The following is a 23337-nucleotide window of genomic DNA, read 5'->3' as shown; positions in this document are numbered from 1 at the left end:
TTAAAAAAGAGCATAACTATTATATTAATAGCGAGTATTAATTTAATTAACGTTAAGGCTATTTAGTGAGCGTAGCTAAATTCGCTATTAATTACCTTGATCGAGTCTATTAAGATCCATTATATTTATTAGTTCTATATAAAGTTATCCCCTAGTATAGCTAGGTGCCTTTAGAAATCGAGTGGGTGAGCTGTGTTATAATACTAGCCAATGCGATAGTGCTGTCCAGGTAAGGTATATTCGTTATAGTGATGTATTTGCTGCTTTCTACCCTTAACCCGTCGTAGTCCCAACTTAAAACGTGGGTCAGAAAACGGTATCTGTCAGGCACGCGAGTACTGGTGCCAATTCTGGGGGTTTAAGTATAGCGCGAACTCCACGCGTACGCTCGATCGCCGACGCGGCGGGTAGGTTTCGCGCTGTTTCCTGATGCATATCTCCATTGCGGTGGGGTATCTGTACAGACTGCCACAGTGGGAAGGATAGTCCCCAGTTTCTGCTTGCCCATGTCCCCCACTTCCACAACCAGCTTCTCCGCTGTGTCGCATCGACCTTGATTTTTATATATACTTCGCACTAATACCACCATGTTGATTAAACCTATCAGCTCCGGGAGTGAGAACACCAGGCGCGAAAGATTCAAAATGTCTCCCCTATTATGGTGGCAGTAAAGAAGGCACTCAGCCTCCTTTGGCAGGCCATCAATAACATCCGATCCCACGGCATCTACTTCCACATAGCTCTCTTTTTCCTCACATTGATCACATGAAATGCGTGCGAAACGGCAAAGCACTTCCGTCTAGAGCCTAGGAGGAAAAACAAACCTCCCGCGGGGTCTTCTTATCCATCCTTTGAGGTATTCAAGCGTTATCAGGTAAGCCCACTGATTCTAATCAGTAATTAAAAAAGGTCATCGCTGTTATCGCTGTAGGCTAGGCCTGTGACTTTCGATTTGCGAATCTTGAGAATTCGGAAATAAATGCAGTCCACCTAATTTATGTGTTTATGCTGGACGGCTATACCGAGCAACCATCTACGCACTCGTGCTTCCTAAATCTATTCCATTTAATGCTTGTATTAGGCGGACTAACAGATTTATTTCGGGGGCAGCCCTTATAAGTATTCGAGCAGGCTAAGAGCCCTAGACGCTTTACTAGACCGCTTTAAGGGCCTGCTTAATAACCTCTTTTTAATATATTTCCCTTTATCGGAATCGATAATAGTAATAAAAGAACGAGGGCTCGTGTTAATATCGGATCGGATTAAAAGGGGCGAAGGTAACATTAATTACAGTAACGTATATAGTTTTAATAAATAGATAATATATTTTTAATAGTTTTAATCGTGATTATTATATAAACTTAAAGCTAGTATAAAGGTTATATTAACGAGTAAAATTAAAGTAAAATATAGGAAAGTATACTTAGTAATTTAAACGCTAGTCTTTATTTTAAGCGGCTACCTCGTAACGTGATACGTAGTAAAGGATAAAAAAGTAAAGGTTATTAACAGCTAGATTACCTAGTTAAGTATAGCGGGAAATCGTTCTAAAGGATATATATACGTTACGAACGAAATACTCCTTTAATTAAGTTTTAATTAAAGTTATTAGCGCCGCTACTAATAGGGCTAATAATACTTTAATAGCTTAAATAAGTGGAGTTATCGTTTTATTAATAATTATTATATTATAGTGAATTAATTTCGGAGTTCGAGCCTTTATAATATATTAAGTAATCCGTAATTATTTAAGTAACGGTTTAATATAAAAATCGAATTAACTTAAAGCGTAATATAAATTACTAAATTAATCGGCGTTTACTTTTATAGTTTAAATCTCTTAATTATAAGAAGCGCTTAAAGTACTAAGGAAACTATTTTCACGTATATCGAGATATATATATTTAAATTATCCGAACGCTATCGGTATATTATACGATAAAATAAATAATACGCACTTAAAACCTATTAACCCTTTACTTTCTTTTAATTATCCTTAGTCTTTACACGGTATATAAACTTAATATATAGCCTTAATATAACTAGGATATAAGTATTAATAAGTTAAAGGGGTATACTTTAAAGGCTTTTTATCGCCTTAATAAATTATAGCTAACGGCTTACTATTTATTATATAAATCGAGGCGATATTCTCGTAATAAACAGCTTAATTATTATATTAACCTTTAATAATTCCTATTATTAAAGCTTAGGCGGCGCGATACTTAATTATTTTAAAAGGTGAATAAAGCGGTTAATTAAAGTATTATATACTTTTAAGATCGGTTAAATAGTATATCACTTTATATGCACTTATTAAACGTTTTATTAATAAGATCCCTTTTTTAAGATCTTATAACCGTTCGCTATTCGTTTACGCAGGCCTTTAAATCGCGCCTTAGGTTATTTAAAACCTTAGTAAGCCGCGAGAACTTATCTAATAGTATTTTAAAGCTATCCTTCACTTAAGTCTTAAACACGTCCTAGTAATTAATAAGATCGGCATTATAAACAGTAGTTAAACCTTAGCTATTTAACTTAACTATAGCTATATATTTATAGATTACTTTTAAGCCGTTACGAATTTTTAATCTCGAGATTATTTTAAAATAATCGATAATATATAGTATATTTTCCTGCGATACTAAGCTATTATTTATTTTAAATACGGACGAGTAACGTTTTTCTTTAATATTCTTAACGTATAAAAATTAATTTTCATTAGTTAATTTTAAATCTTACTTAACCTTATTAACTAGCTCACTTAAAAGCTAGCTTAAAGAGTAGGTAATCTTATTATTAATAAAATTCCGCTTCGTATAAAATATCTCCTTAAAATTCGTATAAATATTTAAATAACTCTTTTTAAGGTTAAAATAGATTACCTTTTTAACTAATATATCGATATAATATTCCTCTTTATATTATTATAGTAAATTATTAACCTTCGTTTAGTCTTTTATAAGATACGAATTAAAACTAGGTTTCTATAATACCGTCGAGTTTCGAAAAGTTTTTATAATTTCGGTATCCTAGTATACCTAAGCCTTATTACCGTCGTAATCGCCACTAGAAAGAGTATTTACTAATAATTCGCTTCTAGTAGTTAAAAACACTACGATATCTCTAAAATAACGAAACTCTTTTTTAAATATAACGGTGACTTTTTAAATATCACTTAGTAAATACGCGGGGTAACGACTAATTAAAAAGTCTATTTTATTTAAGTTAATTACTTCGCTTATACCGTCGTTAAACTTAAAAGAGAAGTAAAGATAAACTTCTCCCGGCTTTAAAACCTTTTCGAAATTAACGGCTATAAATATATTAGTAGATTAACGGATATAGATATTTAATTTTATTAATAATTTATTATACTTTTATTTTAATAATTTAAAAATTAAATTTTAAAGGAATTTTTACTTAAGCGAATTAAATTTACTATTAACGAGAAAATTTAAAACGTATTAAGGGTTTTTTAAGAAATCATTTAAGAACGAGATACTATTATCCTATTTACTTTTTATATAAGGTATATTTTCGTGTACTTATTATTTAAACTATTACGAATTACTTAACGCCGAGTTTAAATTATATAGCTTATCGCTAAGTTACGCCCTTAACCGCCTTATAATTATTTCCCGCAATTAAGTTCTATTAATAGCTCTATTATTTAATATTAAAAGATATTAAATGTTTAGTGTTACAGGCCGAGGTTTTACCGCGCACGTTTTTAGCTTTAAAACTCCCTGGTCACTTAGGACGTGTTTACTCTAGTTAACTAGCTTCCAGCTTATCGGCCGACGCACGCACCTCTTTAACTAGCTGATTCGAAGCTTATTCAAATCTTATTCGAAATAAGAATCAACCTTTCAGGAGATCGAACATACATTAAAGGCCGAGCGTAAGCAATACCACACTCACTAATTTTAATACACACCGGTTTAAGGACCGAGCGCGAGCAATGCTACACTCACTCTCACAGCACCCTTTATAAGCTACAGCACCCTTTATAGCACCCTTTATAGCACCCTTTACAGCGCCCTCTACGCCCTATAAGGCTTTATAAGGCAGTTAAAAAGCTAGATTAGCCGGCCTAAGGTCGGCTGTTTTATTTAGCTAAAATTCATCGATATAATTAAATACGATTAGCCGGTCTTAAAACGAGACGAAAAAAGACGAGACGACGGTTAGCTAGCTTTTTTTTACTTTTAACTAAGGGGTTAAAGTAAATATATTACTAGATTTTTAGCTAATATATAAAAAAAAGGGGCTCGTCACCGGGCGTATATTTCTAGCCCCTTTAAAGGGACGTGCGCGGCTTAAAGGTTTAGCTAATTAATTAAAGTAAACACGCCCTTATAAACTAGTCGTATTCTCACTTTCGTTAACTCTCGTACGTCTCGATTTAATCTTAGTTATCGGTAAAAGCTTTATCGATAATTTAAAGCCCTTTAGTACTACCGAGCCGACTTTAAATAATACTCGGGATACTTTTAAAATTTAAGGTATTTCGGACTTTTATTATAAGCCCCTTAGAAATTTTTTTAATATTATCGTTTATAGTATTACTTATATATAATTTTATATCTTTATTATAATTTCGTATTTAAGATTTTTATAGTTTAATTACTAGGTCGGTCTTATTTAATCTTATAAATATTTTAACTATAATATTCTTATATATCGCTTATATTTACTTACTAAGTTATATACGCGAAAATAACTTTAAATAGCTTTAAGTTTTATTTTACACGAAACGTAAATACTAGTTTAATATCACCTGTCGATAATATATTATTCTCTTTTATGACGTTACTTCGCGGTTAAGTAAAAAATCCCGCGATAAGTTTAAGAGGAAGCTAAATCCGTCTTTTATAAAAAAATGAACTCTTTATTAAATTAGTATTTTAAAGCCGTTAAATAACTTATTTAATGCTTAAAAGGACTCTTACGATTCGATTTAAAAGGCGGTTTATTCCCGCCCTATAAAATTATAACCTTTTTTATATAAGCTAGCGAGCGGTGGTCTTTCTCGTATTATATAATTTTAAGAACCTATATAACTCGAGTACTAGAAAAATAACCTCTAAAAACCTATTCGAGTTAAATTATCTATAAAGCCGATAACCTTTAATTAGTTATAATAATTAAAGCTATAACTTAAAACCTAGTCTACTATATATTTTAATTAATAACATAGAGGTTTTTAACACGACGCCGTCGTTTTTAAATTAAAAATAATTACCGAGGCCGGTGCTTTATACGTAAAGATTTAACTTTTAAGGGAGTAAAGCCCCTTTAAAAGCTTTAAAAGATTAAAGTAATAATTATAACTTATTTTAATTCGTTCACTTATTATTATATAATAGTTTAAATGTATCGGGATTAACGGTATAATATAAAGCCGCTCGAGTAACTTTTTATAGTACCGAGAAAGGAGTTTATTCTAGTTTTAAAGGCGGTTTTATTAAGAGATTCGTTATAAGGGACGGTTAAAAAGGTTAGATAATAAAAACCTACCCTAGATTAAATTAAGATAAGTTTCGAGAGTTAATAGCGAACTAGTGCCCGTTTTTATCGGCGATTCTAGTATCTTAGCGTCTTAGTTAACACTAGGCAGCGTAAATAAAGCTAATATATAGGTTTTAAGACTAAATGTTATATATTTTAAGCTATCGGTAAAAGAGAGTTTAATCACGCTTATAGTTCTAAGTTTAAGGTCTTATTAAAAGATACCTTTAACGTATTAATCTTTAAGTTTATTAATGAGTAAGCTTTATTTATAAGTAAAGGTTAATCTATACGGATTTACTTAAGGTTCATTAAAATATTCACTAAAGGGACTTTAAGGTTAATATTAAACATCTTTATTTAATAATAAAAGTTTTAAAGTAAGGGCTAGCTATTATTTAAACGATTATATATAACGGAGTTAATTAAGTCGAATAACTTTACTAATAGAGAGTTATTAATAAATTCTACGTTTCGTTTTAATTACTTAATAGAACTATTACGTACGGCCGTCGATTATTCGAGAAAAGCTCGAAACCGAGACTTAAAATAGTTACTTAGCCACGAATTACCCTTCGCTAATTCCGTAAAAGTGGTATACACGAAATTAAATATAATAAACATAAAAAGTTTAATCCCGACTTTTTCCGCCTCGCTTTTAATAGCGTCTATAAAAAACGAAAGCTAATATACCCGAGTAAAGATATAAACGTTAACATTAATCGTAAACTTAACCGCTAACCTTTTATTATAAAATAAACCTTTAAATTTTAAATATTAATATATATTAATTAATAAATAATATACGACGACGTAAACTTCGCGCTATACTATTATTACGTAAAGAGAAAATAATTAAGGAAATTAATCGAGTATAAGCTTTAATATATAAAAAGTTATACCGTTATTTAAAGTTAAAATAATAATAGAGAATATATACGAGTTATATTAAGCGTTAATATAAGTATTAATAAGGCTAGCTATTCTATTTATAAGAACTTAGGCTATGCATCGCTTCCTTAATTAAAATAGCCTACCGAGATTAATTTTCTTAACTCCGTTATAATACTTAGCGATAAAAGCGATATAATATTAAGAAATCTTAATATTAATGATTTTAAGGAAAGGTAAATAGGTTAACTTCGTAGCGAATTATAAAAGCTAGATATAAGGCTACGCATAACCTACTCCCGTTAATAAGGGGTAAGCGACTACTATATAGTTTTTTATTAAAATAAAGTAAGTAATTAAACTACTCTAGGGGCTATCCGTTTCGCTATCTTAATATTTTCCTACCCCGCCAGCCTTAAATCGAAGGTTATATATAAAACCCTCCGACCTAGTACGTAATTCGTTAGGCTCGTTTATTTAAGAGTTAGGTTCGTCCATTTAAATAAATACGGTATTGGATAACGCGATCCCATTCTTTCAATCGTGCCTTCTATATGGGTTAGCAGCTAGCACGGAACCCGTTCCTTCGTTTTCTATAGATATACTGTATAGATTCGGACTTTCTCGTGTTCGTGTGGATTTACTGATAGAGTGGCTAGGTAGCCATTCTATGCTTCGCTTGCTGGTTGGTAGGGAGCTGGTCAAACGCGGTATCAGTCGGTCAGGCTTTAACTTCGAAGCTTGTAAAATAATCACCGGCGGAACGGGGTTCGCGTGCATTCGAAGATCTCAACAAATACCAGGGGACCTCTTATAATAACGTTAAAGGCAGATCACTGCTATAGTATATATTGCGCTGCAAGTCAATTAAGCTATACAGCAGCTTATCTAGCGTAGCACGCAGCACGCAAGGTGCTTATAACATCTTGGTTTTTAATAATAAGGCGCAAGCCTGAAGTATTGCACCTCACAGATATACATACCCCTTGAAGCCGCACGATTCTTCCCTGCTATAAGAAGTCACTCCGTACTGCGCCCCTGCGCAATTGTCTTCTCCCCAGGGACGACTCCCACCTCGTCTCGTACCTACCGAGTACCGCACAGCCGTGTTTTTAAACACACGACAACCGCGACGCGACGCGTTACGTCAGAGATGGTCTGCAGCGATTTAGTAGCCCAGCAATCATCTTATCGATAGCTGGCTGGCTCTGCATTACAAGGACAGCTACTCAAAGCTTACTACACTTTCAGCACATCACCCCTACTGTATCCATACGCGCCTCAGTAATTCCACGTAATACCGTAGTCTCTACTCTTAGTATGTACCGCGCAAAAAGAACATGATTTTAGATTAGGGGCTGACGTAATAGTTCGAGCTTGTTAGAGATGCTGATATTTTCAATTGTTTAAGGACGTCTTTCGGATCGCGCCCACCTCGGCCGTGCGCGAGGTTGCCAGCCCTTTGCCCCATAGCGTCGCGACCATGTCTACCCTCTGAAGAACTCCCAAACCGTACAACAAACACGGGCGAACCGAGTTGGCATTCGTCAGCAATGCCTACCAACACCACATCGGCTCGCTACGCGCCTCCAAGCCTGACCGGAGCCACATATTCCCGAAGCCGCAATTAGACACCCAGCCGATGGCCGCTGCATACACGACTTCCCATCTTTGCATGCACTCGCCATAACCCGCTCAGCCTTGATGTCAAGCTCTGCACAGGCCGCTCCGAAAACCAACGCCAGCACACCAACGGAGAGGCGCGATGCATTGGTCTTGACTCCTCCGGTCTCGATCAAGCGACACGTCCGATCAGAATTCAGCGTAGCTTTTTGTGCAAGCATAGGAGATGCAAACCGCAAGGGAACATGTCACGGATGGTGGAGTTTAATCTAGCCGGAAGAACGAGTAGCGCGCCCTATCCAGCTTACCTAACCGTTTGCTGTCGGAGGATGAAACCCGGTTCCGCTTCGATGAGGAGAGGACCGCCGAGGAAGCGATTGTAGTTGATAACGAGTTCTAGCTGCCACCGAAAAAGAGGTCCCAGCTGCTAGCAGCACGGCATCGAACAAAGATCGATTTGCCCGAAGTTGAATAGTATTCGGCCGGCAATGGCACGTTGTCGACGGACTGGGTGCTTGAAACCTCGACCTTACCGATGCGTTTACTTCGAGTGAACCACTTCGACGTTGCGCCTGAAAACATTAGAAACTAGTTAATCAGCCCGTTTTGCAATGCTCAATCAGTATCTAGGACTGCAGTCATTCAACCAGATCACTTCCACTTGCGCGACTTAACTTTGAACGATACCACTTATTTCTGTCACTCACGACGCCGAATGCAACAGGTCCCCGACGTCCTGACGAAATGACAGCTATAAAGACTACACTGTCTCCAATGTCTGCGCCACCAGCTTCGAAACGAGTGCCGTCCGCTACATGCTTGACACAACGCATACACAATGGCCCACAGTAGACGGCGACACGAACTTTATACGTCTTTGGCAAACTCGAGCGGCCATCACGCCACTCTTGCTTGTCTCCCGGAGAACCAGGGCAAGGGATGCTCTTTGCCGAGCTCAAGGCCTTTATCAAACGACACGGCGACCTGTACAATTCACAGCATAATTTTACTGTCGTTCTAGAGTGGTGTGTAGCCGTCGTAGTATCAAAACGGACAAGTGCAGAGGGATATTTCCGACATGCAGGACTTCCCATTGAAGAATCGTAGAAGATGGGAACAATGGCTCATCGCTCACCGCTTGCTGCTCCTTATTTGAAAAACTATCCCAGGTCTTTATATTGCTCACGAGACGCCTGGCGATGCGACGGTTTCCACCCTTATCTAGTAGGAACTGGGAATCCCGGTCTTCGTACAGCTGTTCCAGGTCTGAACCTCCGGCTGAACTGAATGTTCTATTATGTTCAAGATGTGCAGTTCTTCCCCCGTCTATGGTCACGCTACCATGAGAAGCTGGGACCTGTGTGGGCAGAGTGAGAAAAGCACGAAGGCAGAGACCGCTTTGGTAGTTAAAGCAGGACTGATGTAGCAAAGGTAACACAAGGCCTTGGCACCAAAAGCCTGGATGAGCCCTTGATAGCACCCGATATCGTACCTTGGGTGCGCAGCATACTGCGATATCGGTATAATTTACGGGTGATCCAAAAGTACCGTGTAAAAACTTGTGACTGTTACATTCGCCCCTAGCGGTAAGCTTTAGTGATTACCATGGCTCATAGATGCGAACATCAGTTTTGGATACGAACTATACTGTGATATCTTCAAAGCGAATCTTGGTACAGTCGCTGCCGCACCGGTATCATGCTATCCTGTGCTGTATTCCCACTGCTCCTTGTCGTTGAACCTGCCGCTAGGACAATGTGCGCTGAGCTGATGCTGTCCTGTTGTATGCAGAAAATATAGATCATAATAGTGCTGCACCATGTCGTGACCCATACGAGGGCTTCGATTGTCGTTGTCGTCGCTTGTATTGTGGAAACTACTGCTTGTCACAGCCCACCCAATATTTGCCAATGCAGGAAAGGAGCTTGGAGCGACTCTGAATTTTCCTGCATTGAATAAGAGAGTTCGTAGACAGGTATTCTGCAGATCGATTTGGTCTTTGACAACGGTCTTTAGAACAGCCACTGAACCTGCCAGACATGCATGCCAGATGCTTCACAAACCGCGGTGGATTGGCCCGCAATCTTGTAGTAAGAAAGAACTGATGTTTCAAAAACGCCAAGAAACCGAACTTGCCTTTGAATAACATCCTACATGCAAACGTAAATCGCTGTAGTGTGGATACGACGGTAGCTAACAATGAGAAACCGATCCCGTTCTGGAACAAATGGGTCTAGCACGCTCAGCGGAAATTCGCACTAGACTAGACCCACCCAGCCCTACAGGGCTGATCGGGATTGCACAGAGAGCGGGGCTCACGAAATGGTTGTGCACTAGCTCCCAACCATGCTAAGCAACCCATGAAGGATTCATGTGTGATATCAATGTTCATCTGGCAAGAATTCCGTCATTTTACGCCAGAAATAGGACGCTACTGCTGTGTCCATCTAGTTTCCCTCGCCAGAAGATAAGCCCACTGCCGTATGTAGAGACTGGAAGCCCATCAGTCATCGCGCTGTTGCTCGATGGTTTCTTCCGATTGGGCAAACTCTTCCAGGTCGCTGTGGCGCCATCTCTCATACAAGTCCTCTGGCAACATTGGTTTCCCTTCCACCGGTCTGACAACCATACTATCCGTTGTGGGATTGTACTCCACCACAGCACGCCCATCTATACCCTTTACCACCTTGAGAATCTTCTCGAGTAAGAAGACGAACTTGTTCAGAACAATTTGATGACTCCGTTTCCAGTCCTTCAACTCCATTGTCACGTCCTCGACCTGGGGCCGTTCGAACATGCCTTTACGATGGTACGCTCGCACGAGCTTGGGTGTCTGCGAGAGCCACAGCTGGGATGCGACATCCGTGATGCTCAGTGGCTTGTGCGCAACTCGCGTCTTGATCTCAAGCGTGGACTCGATTGGCACCTCCTTGCCTTCTTGACGAATGGTCAATTTGGAGCCAGGGAGTTTAGTGGCAGCCTTGATAGGAATGAGATTGTGGGTTGTAGACAGCGACATGTTGCCTAGAAGGGCAGATAGATCCACTTCACCCTCCATCGTTTTGTTGTGTGCGGGTAGGGTGCAGTCTTCATCCACGTATCCGTCTACCTCATATCGAACCATGAGACGCATTCCACCAAGGCAGTAGGACACGATGCGGTGATGACCGGTGCTGTCATCAATTGCGCAAGTCGTATACGCTTTCTCAAACTCGTGCCCGAACCCTTTGAACTCGTGTGGTGCGATTATTTCCGTCGTCTGGGTTTCGGTCCGAGAAAAGATGACAGTACCCCCAGTCACCTCGACGTCAATGGTGAATCGCTCAAGCCCTTTTTGGCTAGATGAGGAATCCACGAATGAGAGCAGCTTGCGAAGGTTGTTCCGATCGCTGATGAGATCAACAGAGCGCATCTCAAATGCCGGCTCTGTCATGTACAATGCACGGAACAGAGGTTCGAGAGGGCTATCGGGATGGCGAGCAGCGTTCTGGGAAATGTAGATCAGCCCAGAGTCCTTTGGCAACCGTTTGATACGGTTTGGAGGTGACCACTTCGCTGGAATACCCGGCACGGCGATGGTAGGTGTGAGTGATTTAATCCAGCTGTAGGACGCGAGATGATGGACATTGGTGATATTCGCAACTGCGCTATCTCCGTGCAGGTCGTTTCGAGAAATGGTTGCCATTCTGTTGAAGACTTGATTGTGTAGATAAGGCTATTGTTAAGGGTGTCTGTCTTTGGGTTCAACGGAAAGCTTGGGGGAGCGAGGGGGTTTTCGAGGGGCATTCTGCGTTCTTCTATCCCCATCCCCGCATGGACTTGGGAACACCAACGAGGTTGCTGCTGAACGACTGACGATGCAGATCATCCAGAGTTGCTACCTTCATGCAATCAACAATCCGGCGTGTATACGCCGTTCTAGCCATGATGTGCAGGATACAGGTTTCATCATATGGATCGCTGGCAGCGTTATTTTGCTTTCTTCGCATGCTGACCGAGGGCTTGTAGCCTCCTAGAATAGCTTACGGAAAGTTCCTGGCAATCTACCCGCAATCCCGTCTTGTCATAGATTGAATGTAAAATGTCTCACATGGAGGATTTGGTGTATGAGGAGAGACGAGCATTGTGATCTTAATATGTAACTGGCGTTCTTTAAGTAACTCGTTATCAATACAGTTCGTACCCTATGCGCACTAACAACTCTGCTTTCGCTACATGAGACATTATAGAATATGTCTTACTACGTGGACAACGGCACAATCCCGTCTGCGTGTTTAAGAGTTTGTTGGTGAGTTGTTCACACCCTGCAGTTACGATAATTGTGTAGATTATCACTGCATACAGTCGCCGTATGTAAGCGGTCAATGTACGAGACCCTTGAATTTTTCCTTCTGCATAAAGACCGGTTGTATGGTCAGTTTGTTTTCATTCCGTAGGTGGCCGTATTCGCCGCGTTTCGCCTCATCAACAATTACACACCTGTGTCCATTGCGGCAGTCTTCGTGCCTGACGCCTCTCGTATCTTTTCCGTTGACTACTCTACACCTTAAGATGCAACCCCTATCGGCTGCCCCCCCTCAAATGACCCCCTCCAGATTTCAGATGATTCTAGAGCCCCTGAGCAATAACAACAGTATATAAAGGGGTTAAATCTTACTCGTCTATTAATTAAAGTAAATTAATCTCTTCCTTTTTTTTCCTTTTTTTACTATTACTAATATAACTAAAGAAGCTCGCATTGCTTAAACGGTTTAGGCCGTATTAGCCGGCGAAAGTATTAACTATACGGTTAAAGACTACAATATTAATAGGGGTACCTTTCGTAACCGATTTAAGGGTTAATATTTAAAAAAGAGTAAAATAAAACTCGGTAATTATTTACCCTTACGAAAGAGACCTTTTTAATTAAATAGGCCCTTTTTTAAGCTAGCCTAGGCTACATACTTACGTACTAACTCGTTCGTATATATGCTTAACGTATTCTTTTTATAAAAAGAGTCGATCATTTTATCGGTAAGCGATAGGTGTATCGTTTTTTAAAACGTTATCCGGCCCTTAGGACCGTGCGTGCTAAAGCGATAAATTTCCGGTGCCTCGTATATATATTAAACGAGGCCATGCGAGGGTTTTTTAATTAATTTAATACTATTATTATTATAAGTATACCCCCTCGATTTAAATTTAACGCCGATAAAGTAGGAATTGCGATAACGATAAGGGAAAGTATTATAGTAATCGGCTTTATCGCCTATTAAAGTTTAATACGAAACGACTCGGTTAATCGCGAGTAGGTAATTATTTAGAGTATATTAATATTATTAATAATATCCTGCCGCTTTTAATTATATTTAAAAACTAATCGGTTTAATAATAATAGTTCCTTTAAAAAGAGGATAAAATTAATTGCGAATATAAAGATTAAGCTTTTAAAGCGTTATTAAAAAGATAGACTTTTAATCCTATAACCTTAAAATAGCTAAAAAAGATCTTTATCTTTTTAATTAAGCTTAATAACCTTAATTAATAAAGGCTCTTAATTTTAGATAAATATAAAAGTTATATCGATAATAATTTTATATTGGCGGCGTTAAAGGTTAAAGTGTAACTCCTTTATTTATTACTATATAACTCTTATATACTTTAGCCCTTAAATATTAATTGTTTTAAAGTCTTAAAAAAAAGGTTCCGAAGGAAACTTAACTTAGTATACGCCGTTACTAATAATAATTACGTTAAAAAAGGGGATTTCCTTCGAGCTTAAACTAAAGCACGTAAAGTAGCTTTTACCTTTAAAGTTATCGCTAATAAATAGGTAATAACTAGTATTTATCCCTTTAATATTAATAAGCCGATAAATAATAAGCTCCGTCGTATTAATATAGTATAAGCTATCGATAAAACTATCGCCGCCGAGGATACGCGTTAACTAGTTAAACCGAAAGCTAAAAGAATCGAAACGCTTAAAAACAGCCGGCAGGTTAAAAATTTAAAGGCTGCGATACTTAATGCTAATATTACTACCGGTAATTTAATTAAGAGGTTATTATAAAAAAAGCTCGGTAAAAGTATTAATAATTTAACGGCCCGAATCGGCCAGTTAAAGTAAGAAAAAACCGGTTTAAAGGTAAATCTAAAAAAAATAAGATTTTAAAAAAAAGAAGGTCGACGAGGACCCTAATAAAGGCTTTATATATATAGTAAATATTAGGGAGGTTTAAGAGGACGTTAAAAAAGGAAGGCTAAGAAAAAGGCCGAAAAGGCCGAAAAGGCGCGCCGATAAAATGGTGGAAAGTAATATAAATCGAGCTAGTAATAAAGGTGATTCTATTATAATGCGCACCAGCCGAAACAGGCCTTAAAATGCAGTGTGCGTTGTTTAATTGACCTATCTATTGCTGATGTTATTGATTTTTACATCTATTTTAGGTATGTCATTTGAGGGGGGGCAGCCGATAGGGGTTGCATCTTATCTCATTGCTACGTCGGTTTGAGAACTCATCTTAGTCAATCTCAGTCCGAGCGCGTCCGATGGTCTCCGTTTAAAGGAAAGTGGACTTTAACTAGATCGCCGACAGTATTTATTGAATGTTCCCGCTCTCGACTCTCGTCTGGCAACTTCAAGAATGCTATAATTCCCCTGTAGCTGTGCTGGATGCGGCAATTAAGTTATACATCTGCGTAAGGTCTTACTATTGGTGTCGGCTGCAAGCAAGACTTTCTTTTCCCTTGCAGGAGGGAATGAGAAAGGAGTTGCCTGTAGATGACGCGAAGTCCAATGTAGCTATGCTGTGCGGACTGTGTAGGTGGCTGGGTGTAGCACAGCAGCTTCCCGTGTCTATGCTCCAATTGAAGTTGTTCCATGTGCCGTCCAAATGGCTCGTGCTACCTAAGTGAGGTTGTATTCGCACCCCCAGCCGACTGGCGCGCATTTCCCAGATCGCCCGCGTGCTCCTGCCATGGAGCCCTTTGAATTCTTCAGATTCAATCAAGTCTTGGAACTTTTAGCCTTCAACATTCCAGCCGTATACTATACACCGTCGGGTCTTCTTAAACGTCCTCTATTGGTACTCTGGCCATCGTACGTTGTCGTTGTTCTGAGAGACGATGTCGTTTCTGTCGGCTTTCTTCCCGAGCGACCCCGGACATGGCATGTCAGTGCCATTGCTGAGCGACCAGCCAACTCAGCAAGAGAAGACCGACTCTGAATACTCTGAGATAAGTCATGGGTACTCAAAGTTCTTGCCCCTTTTGAGTCTCGTGGATAACGCGAAGACGAGCAGGGAAGACGACGACAACCCTCTGGAGCCACGCGAGGAGCTCAACACACAGCAAACAGCAACGTTCATGAACACGCCAATATTTGCCTCGGGCGTCGACTCATTCATTCAATCCAAACAGGGCCCTGAAGCTCCTCCACTCATTCCTCAGTATGGGCTAATTGGCATACAAGTCGATGCTACCGACATCCCAGCCGAGGATAAGCTCGTCTTGGCTAACATGAATGTCCCCTGGTCAGCCTTTATCTGCGGATCACAAGGGGCGGGAAAGAGCCATACACTGAGCTGCCTGCTAGAAAGCTACATTGACAAAACAGCGGTACCGGCAAGCTGCTCAATCCTTTGGCTGGACTGGTGATGCACTACGATAACTTAACCAACAACACCACAACGCAGCTGTGTGAGGCGGCTTACCTTTGCTCTTCCGGCATCCCAGTTAACGTCCTTGTTTGCCCTTCCCACATCTGGACCATGAAGCGCCTCTACGCCAATCTGCCGGGCATTAATTCCAAGTCACTATGCCCAAGAGTCATGCCATTGTATCTGACCGAGAACCAATTGAACATCTCACGAATCCTGAAGCTCATGGCAGTCGATCCCACGACCAGCAATATGCCTTTGTACATGGAGGTAGTCATAAACATTACTCGACAGATGGCCATGGAGGGCCCCACCTTCACGTACACTGAGTTCCGTCGGCGCCTAGAAGAAGTGCAATGGGTCAAAGGCCAAGATGGACCACTCAATATGCGATTGCAGCTGTTGGACGCATTCCTTGCCCCCTCTCCCTTCACGAAGACGACCAGACCGGCGCAGGCGGATGAAGACATCTGGGCTTTCGCGCCCGGTTCGCTGACTATCGTTGACCTGAGCGACCCATTTCTCAGTTCAGACGACGCTTGTGTTCTCTTCTCCATATGCCTTTCTATCTTCCTTGAGGACCGGAGCACATGCGGCCGTGTTGTGGCCTTGGACGAAGCGCACAAGGTAAGCGGAAGGCATTACTAGCGTGGATACCCCTTCCGTAATCGTTGAAATCGTGGCTAACTCGGAATTGTCTAGTTTCTTGTGCAATCCGGCGAGGCGCGTATCCTCACAGGCGAATTGACGTCTATCATTCGCCAGCAACGGCATACGGGGACTCGCGTCATCATCGCCACGCAGGAGCCGACCCTCGCTCCCGAGCTCATCGATCTTGCAAATGCCACATTCGTCCATCGTTTTCTCTCTCCAGCCTGGTACAAAACTCTGGAAGGCCATCTAGCAGCCGCAAGCAGCCCCGAGCGTAGCAGTACACTATTCGAAACGATTGTCGCCCTCAAAACCGGCCAGGCCATATTATTCTGTCCTACCGCTCAACTGGATATTGTCGCGTCTAGCGCTGGCTCTATGGAGCTAAAGGCACTTGGAAACCGCTATGCCAAGTTGACCATTCGCAAACGCACTACCGTGGACGGCGGGAGAAGCATCACATCATTGGATCCATCTGGATATACCGATTCCTGGAAAGTCGATGTTCCAATGCACATCGTTGCGGCCGACAACAGAAGTGTCCGTCTTGACTCACACACCACCCCAAACACCTACATAGAGTCTGAAGTTAGGAAACCCCTAAAGGACGCTTCTCCCGCACCTGCTATTGCTCAATCCTGTAGAGTTAAAGCCAGCCCAATGACGAACATCCATACAACGGGTGGGGGCTTGGACAACAAGGACAAAGCGAGGAAAGCACTGCAGGCCGCTATCCAGGCGATCCAGAGCAAGGAGGGGTGGGCCCCGCTCTCTCAGGTTGGTCACCTTATCACCGCGCAATCCCCGGGCTTCAATCCTCGCACTTACGGGCACACCAAACTCCGCAGCTTGATTAACGATCTGCCGGTATTTGAAGTGAAGGAGCGCAGCCCTGGAGTCTTTTTCGTGCGTGTAAGAAAGACCGGATAGTACGATCATGAGAGCCGCCTAAAGAGCATAGGCTATCAAGAAATAGAAATATTGCTTTCACTGTTGCAGCCACGTATGTTTACTGGTCGAGGTGATGGCGAAGCGCGATTATTGTAAGAGTAAACGATAATCGAAGATTATTATTAATAGTACGCCGTATGCCGAAGGCCTTCGGTACATCTACTTAGTTCCTCGTGTAATAAACCGTGCCGAAGCTGGATTAAAAATATACGCTGTTAATATTATAAAATCTACTTTACGTGCTCAACGTTACTATATTGGTTTTTATTTATTAGCTTAATAACTTTTGCTTTAAGGTTTAAAGAAATTATTTAAGTTCGGGTAGTCCCTTAATTTTTATTATTAACTTATATAGCGGTAGTTAACCGGTTTATAAAAGTTACTTTACGATAACTTTCGCCGTATTTTTTTTATAGTAAACGCCGTTAAATCGCGACGAGTTCGCAGCGGACTAAGTATTAATTATTTTGTTAATTATTTTTATTTTCCCTCGAAGTTTTTATAGTATAAGATTAAGTGTTTAGTTATTTCCCGTCTTTTACCGCAGTAATATAGCGGCGTTAAGACGTTTAAAACCCGATAGGTGAATAAGAACGATTTAAGCCTTATTTTTTTAGTGCGTGCTTATATTAAGACCGATACTTCGTGCTTAAGTATATCGTCGTAACGACGGCACGCTCCTTAGTTTAACGGCGATTTTATAACTAATTCGCGGCAGCCTCGCGTCGAAATAACGGTATAGAACTATCTTTATTCCTATTTTTTTAAACGCTTATTTAACCGTTTAATTATTTAACTATTATTTAATTAACGTTAATTAAACGTCGCTTAGCTATAAAGTCGTAAAAGCTTTACTAGTAGCCCTTTAAAGTTTTTTTTATCTCCTTCTTTTTACGCTACGTTTTTTATTAATAATTTCTACCGCTTTTATATAGGCGCCGCATAAAAATTATAGCTTCCCGGTAGCCTCCGTGCGTATCTTAAAACTAACTGCCCTCGCATTTAAATAAAAATCGAGAAAAAAAACTATTACTTTAATCTCTAAGTAATATTAAAAGGTCGCCTTATATACCCTTATTACGGTCTAAAAATAAGAGTTCTAGACTATTATAAGGTTAAAGGCTGGCTTTTTTTCGATATCGCCTACTCTATACTAAACCGACGCTCCGTACGTAAATACGTTACGTATTACTTTCGTATAAAGCTTTTTTACTTTTCGTACCGAATATCCCTAAATTAACGCTACGAGCTTAGTAAGAATTAATGTTTAAATTACTATTTTCGCTTTAATTTTTAAAATATAGTCTTTTTATTATAGCTTTTAATAGAACTAAACGCCGAAAAATCTCGTAAAGGTTATCGGCGTTATAATAACGTTTCCGAGGCGTACTTATAACGTATAAGCTTTTCGCGTTTTAATAAAATAAATAAGCTCGCTTTTTTTAAGTTTAAACTTTATCTTTTTTATACGTGCTCAGCGGTTATATATTTCCCAGGCTCTTTTTAAGCTTCGGTAATTCGTAACGTAGTTTAGCTTTATAATAATAAGATTCGTATTATTTATAAATCCGATAATAATAAGTTACTCGTACGCTTTTAACTCCTCGTATAATATAAAGATATAAAAAATAAAAAGGATCGATAATAACGAGGAGCCTTACGGAATACTAACGCGAAGCTAAATCTTTTTTAACGATTTGCCGTCGAAATAAAAGTAAACCGATTTGTTCGTAATAAAGCTCTCGACTTATTAATAAACCTAATCCGGTAATCTTTTCTCGCGAAATATAATAATTAATTTTTTATAGTTAACTATATTAAAAACGCTTTTAATATCGAGTTAAAAAAGGAAAACAACGCCCTTTTATTATTACGTTATACGGATAACGTCGATAACTAATCGAATAGCCAGCTTAATAAACCGCTACGTTCGGTTCCTTATTTAGCTTTTAAATAAAAGCGAATACTCTTTAGCTATTTTAGTAATTCGCTGGTTTATAATTATTTTTATTACCTTCTTAACCGTATTAAATAATAAAATAAGTCTTTATTTATTAAGTGTTTATTTTTCGGTTACTATTTTATTTAGCTTTAAGATCACGATAACCTTTACCGTATAGAAACGTTTAAAGAAATAAGTAAACCGGAAGCTCGCTATCGCTAAGCCGGCTAACGTCCGGAAAAAGGGTTCCCTACACGTTTTAAGGAAGCTAGTAGGTAAAAAGTCTTCCTTTAAAACTTTTTAAAGTCCCGTCTATTTAATAATATCTTTTATTTCTTTAGCCGTTATCTCTACCTCGATAAAAGTAAAGCTAAGGGCGTAGTTTAGTACGGTATTTAAATTCGTAAGGTCGGCTTTTAAGTTAAAAAAAAACCTTTTCGAAAAAAGCGTAGCTTTTTCGTCGTAGTTTCGCGCTTCGATAATAATTTTTTCGCTATATTATAATTTTAGGATTCCCGCTATTTATAATAGCGTTTAATTTCGTAATCGGGCTTATTATTTAAGCGATTAAAATATTTTAAAATTATAGGAGGCAGCGGCGATTACGTAACGCTAGCTTTTCGTTTTCACTTTTTAAACGATTCTTTTTAAATTCGTTTTCGACTCGGTATATTAATTTTAAGTATATTACGAGGATACCGCGAAATAGGCTCGGTATCGTTATTTCGTTATAGTTTACACTTTTTAAACCTCCGGTAACCATTAAAGCGTACTTTTATTAGTATAGGGGGTTTTTTAAAGCTATTATATCGGCAATTTTTCGTAGGTCGCTTATAAGGTTATTAATAACTTAATTTAGCTCTTTCGGGCTTATTAGCTCGGTAATATCGGTTAAACGTACTCCGGCTTCCGCCCGTACCAGCCCTTTATTTAATATCGTTTAGTTCTATTCCTTTACTTTCGTTTTACTACCTCGTAGCGAATTAGTTTCTAGTTCGACGCGGATAACCTGCGCCCTATAATTAAAACCTTTTAAACCAAGGTCTTTTTTATATAAAATTATTGTTTTTCGTGTCACTTAAGCTAGGTTTAGCGTAAAATTTCTTTATTCGTAGCGTCGTTTCGTAATTTCTTTATATAGCATAATTAACTTTAAGTTCCATTAATCCGTAAAAGTAAAAAGGTTATTTACTCTATACGATTTCCTGCTATATACGTTTTAAAACGGGTAATATATATTAAAATCTTCGACGAGTAAATATCGCCCGGGGTACGAGGTTATATCGAGGTCGCTTAAAAAGCTCCGCCACCGAAAAGTTTCTTAAATTAACGAATATATAAACTATACGGTAAAACGGCCACTTTTTCCCCTCGATATCGTAACGGCAGCCTAATCGGGGCCTACTTTAATTTTTAACTTAATAATATTAAAGCGTTTATATATATAAATAACCGCTCGGCCCTCGCCGTAAATTACTCGATACTTAACTATTTTTAAATAATACGCGGCTTATATACGGGGGTTCGTTTATACTTTTTATAATATTAATATATCGTACTTTTTTTAATTAATTAAAGCAAGTACCGTTATTATTTTTAATGTTATAACGTTTTAATATATTATTCGTAAACTTATAATTATAAAACTATAATAATATTTTACGCTAATAAGGAAACGACGGTGCCGCGCCGGCTTTATAAGCGTATTTTTTTACCTTAATTATTCGTTATCGAATCGAATCGCGGGCGGCTTTTTTTCCGCGAAATTATTATATACCCTTTTTTATTATTAATAAAAAGCGTCGTCGATAATAATAAACGCTCTATTTCTGCCGAGTTATCGCCGATACTATAAACTTCGAACTAACGAAGCTAGTAAGTATAAGTTTTTCTTACGCGTTTTTTTATTAAATTACTACGGGGTAACCGCGATCTTACGCCGTGTATTCCTTATCGTAATTAACGTAACGTTTCTTGCCTCGTAATCCTTTTTAAGGGTACTTTTAATCTCCCTTAAAGTATATTACTATAAAATAGTAGCTATATCGCTGCTACTTTTAATAATACTTAGCTACGTAGTCGTAATCGTACCAGCGGTAATATTATTAAATACGAAGGCTAGCGTTATACGGTTCGCAATCGAAAATCTCGAAATCTTATATTAAGCCGTTATTATATAAATCTTTCGTAATTTAAACGGAGTTCGTATATAAAATAAGGGAAACGTAGCGTATTTCGAAATTCTTTAATAAGCTACGCTTATATTTCGAGATCTTTTTCGGGTTATATTTATTTATAAACAAGCTACGTAATAACGCGGCTTCGTTATAAATATCCCGTAGCTTTTTCGTTAAAACCCTTTTCGTAATAATTACGAGTTCTTTATAAATAAACTACGCGTTAATCCCGAAAGCGTTTAAAACCTATCTATTATTTTCTATATATTTTTTCGCTTCGTTTTTAAAAGTAAAAACGACATCGCCGCTAAATAATTTTCTCGCTGCGATAGCCTCGCTATACCCGATTACCGTATTAACGCTCTATATAATATTTACTAGCCTCCTCTTTTAAATATCGTTAAATTAATTTACGCTTTTAATTACTACTTCGCGGTTTCGGCGGGCTAAAATAATAATTTTCGGTTATTAAATAATAAAATCGCTGTTACGCGGCGTAAATATAATTTAAATCTAAAACTTAATTTATATAGTTTTAAAATCCTACGTAGTTTAAGTAATAGTTTCTCCGATTATTTTTTATAATTCCCCGCGGGTTACCGGCGCGTTATCGTCGTCGTCGAGGTACGGTCGTAATTCGGTCGTTTCGGTATAAAGTTCCCTAATTATTTAAAAAATCTCTTTACGCCTACTATTAAAAGCTATTAAATTAGCGATTAGTTTCTTTAAATACTTTAATCCTTTTTCGATACCTCTTTTCGAGCTATTTTCGCTATTAAAACGCGTTTAAAGCGTTTAAAGTCCTTAATTATACGCCGTAACGTTACTTCGCAGGTAGTGCTAGTTTTACGCGAGTCCGGCGCGACCGATATTAATAACCATCGAATTATTTATCGAATTATTTATACCGTAGCGCCTTAATTACGTCCCCTCGATAAAGGTTCGGCTAAATTAATTCAACCTCGTAAATTTAAATAATAAGGTTTATTTTCAATTATTCGATAATTCGACCGAGTTATTAATAATTTCTCGTTACCTGCTACTACTTTTACTAATAATCAAAGATAAAAAGAAACGATCTATCTCACTCTCACATGTAACCGCGTAACAGTTTACTATATTCGTGGTTTTCTTGTGCCTTGTGCCTTTATATGTCACTGAGTCTCTAAACTATCAGCCATCGAGGGAACGGAGCCTGGACCGAGAGGAGGGCAGTCAGCGCCGGGCATGCATCACCTGGAAGCAACAAAGAGGGTGCCGCAAAGCAGTATTACCTAGTTAAAGTGTAGTGGCTGTTCGTCCTAGTGCGAGAACAGTCGTTGACATCTAAACGCTGCTTATAAGACGTTTGCCGAATGGAAAAGTGCTGCTGCCTGCTCATCTGTGCATGGTGCCTCATTGCGGATAGATCGCGCTTGGTACTTTTCCTTCCAATTATGCGAGTTCTGTTGTACACGTCTACGGTAAATGTTACGGAGTCACTGCATTCTGACCAAATGGTTGGGTTGGTTGCTTGAAGTAAAGACATCCAGCTATTCCTCGCCCCAAAAGAACGCTCTTGAGCCGGCTTGTTCCGCATTACAGGCGTTCGTTGTTTTGAAAGTAGGTTAAGGATAGGTTTGCTGGAGGGCGACCGGGACGTTTCACATTTTCGACTCGCACCATGCCATAAGTGAAAGGATGTTTTGTTGATAACGGGGTATGTCCAAACTGAGTGGTCGGTACATCAAAATGTTCAAATATAGAAAATTATTTGGTGTCGGGGCTTCTACACAATGGATGCGGCTAGCTCCCTACAGGATGAGGGCGTCCTAGCACGTCATGTAACGGCTGGTCCAGTAGTTGACGGGAAATAATTGGTGTGCAACTGTTGACGCAAGAACAAGCAACCCACCAGCAGAAATCAGATATTGAAAAGTAGCACACAGTACTCATAATCTCCCTGGCCTTA

General features: G+C 39.0%; 2 protein-coding genes across 2 annotated transcripts; one reads left to right on the top strand and one right to left on the bottom strand.

The window, feature by feature from the left end:
- Positions 1 to 10531: 10531 nt before the first annotated feature.
- Positions 10532 to 11713, bottom strand: PG986_002805 (uncharacterized protein; the record flags this gene model as incomplete). Its single annotated transcript, XM_066839027.1, has 1 exon — positions 10532 to 11713. The coding sequence occupies one exon, from the start codon at positions 11711 to 11713 to the stop codon at positions 10532 to 10534; it is 1182 nt and encodes a 393-aa protein (XP_066704091.1).
- A 3419-nt stretch (positions 11714 to 15132) lies between these two features.
- Positions 15133 to 17222, top strand: PG986_002804 (uncharacterized protein; the record flags this gene model as incomplete). The annotated part of the gene is made up of 3 exons (XM_066839026.1): positions 15133 to 15539; positions 15623 to 16292; positions 16368 to 17222. Coding segments are annotated over 3 exons (1932 nt in total), but the record flags the coding sequence as incomplete, so codon positions are not given.
- Positions 17223 to 23337: the final 6115 nt, after the last annotated feature.

The sequence above is a fragment of the Apiospora aurea genome (assembly GCF_038362705.1).
Source record: "Apiospora aurea strain CBS 24483 chromosome Unknown utg000002l_segment0_segment0, whole genome shotgun sequence".
Lineage (NCBI taxonomy): Eukaryota > Fungi > Ascomycota > Sordariomycetes > Amphisphaeriales > Apiosporaceae > Apiospora > Apiospora aurea.
Note: the sequence above shows the minus strand (reverse complement) of the source record. Positions and strands in the feature narration are given on the sequence as shown.